The sequence below is a fragment of the Lynx rufus genome, unplaced genomic scaffold (genome assembly GCF_022079265.1).
Source record: "Lynx rufus isolate CCGP_SWC_20201006 ecotype Redwood Valley unplaced genomic scaffold, mLynRuf1.p SCAF_30, whole genome shotgun sequence".
NCBI lineage: Eukaryota > Metazoa > Chordata > Mammalia > Carnivora > Felidae > Lynx > Lynx rufus.
In genome coordinates, this window is record NW_025814846.1 from 502,207 (window position 1) to 509,081 (window position 6,875).

The following is a 6,875-nucleotide window of genomic DNA, read 5'->3' on the forward strand; positions in this document are numbered from 1 at the left end:
GGCCCTTCGCTTTCACACGATCCGCGGTGACTGCACCAGCTTGAGCGCCTTTAAAGGGCCACACACGCCAGCAGCCGCTATAAAATGTTCCCAGCGGCACAGCTGCAGAAGGGGCACCGCTGAGCTGCCAAGAGGAGGCTCGCTCCGCCCGGCTGCCCGCCCGCAGCCTGCCTGCGAGGGGTCGTTCCCGGCGAGGAGGAAGAGGGCTGAGGAAGGCACAGCACCCGCTCTGGCCCTCAGTGAGTATCCAGTTCAGATTTTGCCACCAACTCGCCCACGAGCCAGGACATGTGCTAATAATGCCCTAAGCCGGTTATAAAGACGTGGAAATTGGGGGGGGGTGAAAAAAAAGGGGGGGGAAAGGGTCTGTCCTTCCTGGGATTCCTAGCCGAGTCCAGCCTGCTGCCGTTTGCGTGTGCGTCAGGGCTATCCGGGCGGCAATGGGGGCTTGAGACCCGGGTCCCCCGCGCCGGGAAGGGACGGCGGAGGCCGCCACCGCCCCGGAGTCAGGCGCCGAAGCTGCGGGCGGGCGGGCGGGCGGGCACGGGTGCGGGCCGGGGCTCCTTGGCGCGGCACTGTGCGGTGCGGCGGCGGCGCGGCGGCGCGGGCTTTACCCAGGCGCCCCGGGGTCGGGTGGCACTGAGCGCGACCGTCTCGCGGCGGCGGTGGCGGCGTGCGTGCCAGGGGCTGGGGGCTCCGCCGCTTCGCCCGCGGCTCACCGGGCTCCGCGCTTCCCTCTCTCCAGGGCAGGCGGCGTCGCAGAGGTAAGCCGGGCCGCCGGGCAGGGCGCTGGGCTGGTCGGTGGGGCCAGGGACTCCAGCGGAGCGGGTGTGGGGAGCGGGCGGCGGCCGGGTGGGCCGGGGTCCTCTGGGGTACTTGTTTTCTGTTTGAAAGCTGTTCTGCTGGGGGCGGAGGGGCCGCCGCCTGCCCACCAGCGAGCCTGTTCGCTCGCCGGCGCGCCCGCCTTCCGCCAGCCGGGCCGGGCGCCCGCTTCTCTCGGGGAGACCGCAGCACCTTTTCTCCCCGCGTCCGCGCTTTCTCCAGCTTGGCTTCCACCGACTTTGCTAATCGCCCAGACCGCATCTGGACGCTCCGGCTGTGGGGCTGCACAAAGCTCAGGTTTCCTTCGGGGACTGGAGACGAGAGGGGCTTTTTGGGGGACGAGTTCAGCGGAATTGCGGGATGGAAGTTAGCGAATTTGGGCAACTTGCCTCTTCTGCCCAGCCTACCTTTACTCTCCCCCCACACGCACGCCCACACACCCACGCACACCCGCGCACACACCCCTCTCCCTATAAACGAGGGCTTCTGGGCCGGGCCGCGCACTGAGTCGCTGCCTCACCGAGCGTCGGACTTGGAGTCAGACCGCCCTGGCTGCGAATCCCGGTTCCGCCACTTTCTAGCGCTGTGACCTTGGGCAAGTTACCGAACCTCTCCGAGCCTCTCTCACTCTTCTGGCAGCCGGCTTTTAACACTGATTACAAGCGGCTTGGCTAGGGGGTAGGCTCAGCCTGCGGCCGCGTCGGGTACTCAGCGGGCGCTCAGTAAGTGTTGATGAGGCGCGGGAGTGGCTGCCGGCGCCGAGTGCGCCCCCGCGCGCGGAAACACCGCGGGGACCCAAACTCGCTGCGGAGCCCAAGACCCCGCGCTTCTCCCCGCCGGCCCATCCAGTCTCTACTATCGGTTCGTGATAGCGCACTTGCAGGAGCCGACGCTCGGGGCCCTGGTGGCCTGGGTGCTCGCGCCCACCGCGCAGGGATGCTCCCAGCCGCCCCCAACTCCCGCAGCTCTACCTGGGATGCGGCGGGGAGGGCAGCCGAGCTGTCCGCAAACAACGGGCCTTTAGTTTTCAGGTGGCGAAACTGACTGGTCTGGTTAGAGCACGTCCAAGCCAAGCCGCAGTACTGTTTGGATTTTTAAATTTCTCCTGAGTGAGAAAATAGCAATCGAGATGGAGCCATCCGGTTGGTGCCATTTTAACTTTTGGTCCCCCAACAGGTCAAAGACTCGGCCCCCTACCTGCCTCTCCCTTCTCTCTTCTTCCTTTACCTTCCCCACCCCCATCGAGGCGGGAGGGGGCTGGCGGCCCAAGGGAAGATCCGTAGAGAAGGGAGGGAGGCGGGACTGGGAACTGGTGGCTGGGGCCCGCGACACCGGCGGGCGAGGAGGCACTTGTTGCTTCGGGTTATCCAGCCGCCTCTTGCAGAGGTTTCGCAGTGGTCAGCCCGCAGCTTGGAGAGCAGCCTGGGACGTTTCCGCGCTGCCAAGTTTTGCCTTCGAATGGACTGGGTGGCAGAGTGGGGACAGAAACTGGGGGAAGCAGGGGCCCGCATTCCGATCGAAATAGTATTGCCTCTTCAGACGGATTCAATAACACTTACTGAGCGCCTACTGAGCCTAGACCCAGGGCGGGTGGAGAGGTGGCGGTGATGGGAGGCCACAGATCTGAATGGAAACAGGGTCCCGCCTAGGGGAGCTCCCAGCCTGAAGGGGGAGACATGGTAAAATGGTCTTCCCAAGAACTGATATCAAAACAGAGATACTTTTTTTTCTCTCGTTCTTCCCCCAGCCCCTACTTCTTTTTTCTCTCTCCTGTTTCTTGTTGTTGTTAATGTTGTGTTTTCTTTTGGTGCGTTCCGGTGCCTAGCAGCATAAGGGAGGGAGGCTGGATAGGAACGGGGAAAGATGGTCAAGCCCCCCCCCCCAGACATTTTTTCTTTGGATATGAAATTGCTTGATACCAAAGGTACTGGGCTCTTGAAGATGACATGGATTAGATTCCTTGTCTTGTGATCGCTGGCTTGAAAAATTCACTTGTTGCCTCAGAGAAGAAACAGGGCTCCAATCAAGCAGCAGTGGCAAACCCAGAAGCTGATTTTCTCATGTTTTCTCCTACCCCCTTCTTCCTTTCTCTATTTTTCTTGCCTCCTTCCCTGATAAGTAAGTGGTGATGATAAAGACAGGCAGTAAGCGGTCACTTTCTAGAAGTATCTGAACAGATTTCTAATGACCACTGGAGAGAGGGAGGTATGGAGAATTCAAACCTTGTTGGAAAGATTAGAGATACTTTTTAAGGTCCTGAAGAATCTTTGAGCTATGAGGTATTTGTAAATAGGAAATTCGACATCTCTAAGTCATCATGAAGGCTAGAATATATAGGGATTAAAACAAAAACAAGCTTCTAGGAAGAAAACTTGAGATTTTCCAGAGATTTTTTTTATTTTCTGGTTTGGGGGCATTCTTTTCCCCCTCATCCCCTTAATCCTTTGGCACTTGAGCTAGGAAATCATTTCTTCAGGAGCCATTTGAGTCATTTCAGGTATGATGACTTGGCCAGTGGTCAGGTGAGGCATGTGGGTAGAGGAGTATTAGATCCTGCTCCCAGAACCACAGCTACCTAATGGGAAAGCCATTGCATCTTAGTGCCTCAGTTTCTCTCCAGGAAGAGTCATTCCCACCAGTCCCTGCAGATGGGTGTGGCTGGGCTCAGAGCAGATATCCTGGGAAAGTCCAGTGCTGCCAGGGTTGTCTTGGAGACATGGAGAAAATCGAGACATTTCTAGCTGCTCTCTGGCTGCCTTAGCGTCCCCTGACCACCCTGATCAGCCCAGGTTCTCTCAGACCCGTGCCCAAGGCAGGGCTTTGGAACCCCATGATGTTAGCTTTGGGGACGTATTCCTTCCCTGGGCCAAAGCAGCCAGCTTTCCAGGTCTTCCTTGCCCTGACTCTTTCCCCTCTTTCCCAATCCTGGTGGAGGTCTCAGGTCTCCAGCCTTGGACACCAGTGGCCCACTGAGAAAGTGTGCTACTTGCTCAGGGACATTCCTGTCCTCAGAATCAGAAGCTGTGCACCTCACACACATACTTGGGGCCCTGAAGTCACTTGTGTGAGGAAACAATAACGTGTGCCCCTCCCCCCCCTCTTGGTGATGTGGGTAGCTTGCTGCCTGGGCAGCATATGGCTAAATCAAGCACCTTTCCTGTCTCGGGCCAATGTTCTAGCTTGATCTCCTCCCTGTGCTTAGGTGGTTTCTGGTCTTGGGTCTAACCCCGGTGCCATCCTTGCCTTGTAGCTGTGTGGAGTTTCCCTGCTTAGGACTTTGCTAGTGCTTTCTTGGTCAACGAAGACTTTGTCTTTATCCTCTCTTTTCCCTCACATACAGCACAAAAGTTCCAGCTGGCAGCATCATCTCCCACCAGTTTATCCAACTTCTGCCAAGGCTCTGAAATGCCAACCATGTCGAGGCCTGCACTTGATGTCAAGGGTGGCACCTCACCTGCAAAGGAGGTAACTGGTGCCATTTTGCAGATGGAGACCCTGAAGCATGGAAAGACAAACTGATCTGGGCCTGGTGATAGGCCCTCCTATGCATGGTGTCTAGTGTCCTGTAGCAGAGAGGAAAGAAACGGCAGCGATTTCTTTGGGGAGGCTGAGAATAGCTGCTGCCTAAATGTGGTCAAATTGAACCCACCGAGGTGTTGGAAGATGGCAGATAAAGGGAACAGAGAAATAGAGGGTCATAAGACCACTCCATTGCAAAGATTGCTGTGAGGCTGAGAAGAGAGCCAATGAGATGCCCTTTTCAGAATGGTGAAGTGAAAAAAAAATGGTGAAGTGAAGGAAGGGTCAGGGAGAGACAGATGAAAGCCATGAACCCACTTAGGATGGTGGGTGCCCAGCACGGAGGACTTGGGTCTGAGCTCAGCGCTCAGAACCATGGTAGTAAAAGGATATTCGAGCTGGAAGCCTAACCTTCCATGGGGCCTCCTTCTTCCCGCCCCACCACTAGCCCCAAAGGAAGTTCACATAGGGGCTTTCTGAGCCTGATGAATGGTGCTGGCAGAACCATTAACAGGGCTACCATGCTGTGCCTTTCTTTCTCTTCTAGGATGCCAACCAAGAGATGAGCTCTCTGACCTACTCTAACCTGGGAGTGAAAGACCGCAAAGCAGTGGCCATTCTGCACTACCCTGGGGTAGCCTCGAATGGAACCAAGGCCAGTGGGGCTCCCACTAGTTCCTCAGGATCTCCATCTCCAATAGGCTCTCCTACCGCCACCCCTCCCACTAAACCCCCACCCTTCAACCTGCACCCTGCCCCTCATCTGCTGGCCAGTATGCAGCTGCAGAAACTCAATAGCCAGTATCATGGGATGGCTGCCGCTACTCCGGGCCAACCTGGGGAGGCAGGGCCCCTACAAAACTGGGGCTTTGCAGCTCAGGCGGGAGGGGCGGGGTCACTCTCTCCTTCTACTGGTGCCCAGAGCCCTGCTATCATCGACTCGGACCCAGTGGATGAGGAGGTGCTGATGTCGCTGGTGGTGGAACTGGGACTGGACCGGGCCAATGAGCTGCCAGAGCTGTGGCTGGGGCAGAATGAGTTTGACTTCACGGCGGACTTTCCATCTGGCTGCTGATGCCAACTGTCCCTAAAGATGGAGGAACGAAGCCACCGATTCTGTTGTAAATAAAAATAAAAGTTACTTACAAAGAGATGAGCTGGCTGACAGTTTTCCTCATTGAGGTCTAAAGGCCTGTAGTGTGATCAGATGTTCCTTTTAGCAATTCATGGTGGGGTGGTGGGTGAATAGCTGGGAGGAAGGGGGAGGCTCAGAGGGGGCTGCTCACCAAATGCCTCCAGCCACTGCCACTGCCCTTATCCCTCCAGGAGCCCAAGGACCTAGCCTCATTGTCCTAAGACCCCAGGAAGGCTGTCCTATTCAAGGTTGAATACAGGGGGTGTGCCTGGGTGACACAGTTGGTTAAGCATCCAACTCTTGATCTTGACCCAGGTCATGATCTCAGGGTTTATGAGTTCGAGCCCTGCATCGGGCTGTACGCTGATGGCATGGAGCCTGCTTGAGATTCTGTCTCTCCTCTCTGCCTCTCCCCAGATTTTATGCTCTCTCCCTCTTTCAAAATAAAGAAACTTAAAAAAAAAAAAAAGGTTGAATACAGGGGCTGGCTGGGGACGTTCTTAGATGTTAGACTAATTCAGACCCATCCACAGCCTCCTTACCACTTGCACATCCAAGTCAGAAGTGTTGTTCTGGCCACATGGTACCCACCTTACAACTCTAAAAGCCACCCTACCCACTCTCTAGGCCCCAATCTTGACCCATTAAGGCCACCCCTTTGCCCTCTTGCCTATGGGCAATAGATAGGGCCTAAGAAGCATTTTATGGCCTGGGAGATAAGATTTCTCTGGAAAATTGTGAAAGTAGCAGACTCCCATGATTACAATCTGGGATTCTAGGTGACTTCAAGTCTCCCTCCAAGTGTGGGACACTCACTGGTGTGCATGTCCTCCTAACTCCAGGCCTCCTGGCCTGTTTCTTTAGGCTGACCCATTCACCTTAGAGATACAGATTAGGGCTGGGCCTGAGAAGTTCAGCGTTTGGGGATATAGCCCTTGCTCTTAGATTAACTGCCGAAGAGGAAGTGGCTTCAGAAGCATGCCACGTGACAAGACTAGAACTGAATTGGATCCTGGCCTTGGGGATGCCAGCCCCATCCTCATGTTGATCCAGTCCAAGAGCCCAGAGACTCCTACCCATATTTCAGATTCCCGGAGACGTTCTTCCTTGGATATTTTAACAATCTTTCTCAGGACTAAGGTCAGACCTATCCCATGCAAGTGCTTTCAAAGCGCTTCCCACTGACTGAGGCAATGCATTGGGTTCAGCACTCCCTGAGCACCTGCTGTGGGCCACACACTCTGCTGGGCACTGGGAGCATGAATTAAAGTTACTACCTTCAAGGATGTTCACCACCCAGAAGGAGAAAGGCACCAACAAAGTACAACACAGTTACTTCCTAGAACACAAGGAAAATGCTATTTGATCCCAGAAAAGGAAACAGCTCCATCTGCCTGGG

The 6,875-nt window shown here is 55.8% G+C and overlaps 1 protein-coding gene across 1 annotated transcript; it reads left to right on the forward strand.

Annotated features, from left to right (window-relative positions):
- The first annotated feature begins 1,951 nt into the window (after positions 1-1,951).
- On the forward strand, positions 1,952-5,416 carry CITED1 (Cbp/p300 interacting transactivator with Glu/Asp rich carboxy-terminal domain 1). Its single transcript, XM_047092492.1, has 3 exons — positions 1,952-1,964; positions 4,163-4,287; positions 4,889-5,416. The coding sequence occupies exons 1-3, from the start codon at positions 1,952-1,954 to the stop codon at positions 5,414-5,416; spliced, it is 666 nt and encodes a 221-aa protein (XP_046948448.1).
- The last annotated feature ends 1,459 nt before the right edge of the window (positions 5,417-6,875 follow it).

What these genes read in the sequence shown, in the direction of transcription:
- CITED1 (XM_047092492.1), top strand. An exon ending in GCACCTCACCTGCAAAGGAG is followed by an intron (nt 4,288 to 4,888) that starts GTAACTGGTGCC and finishes TTTCTCTTCTAG; the next exon opens with GATGCCAACCAAGAGATGAG.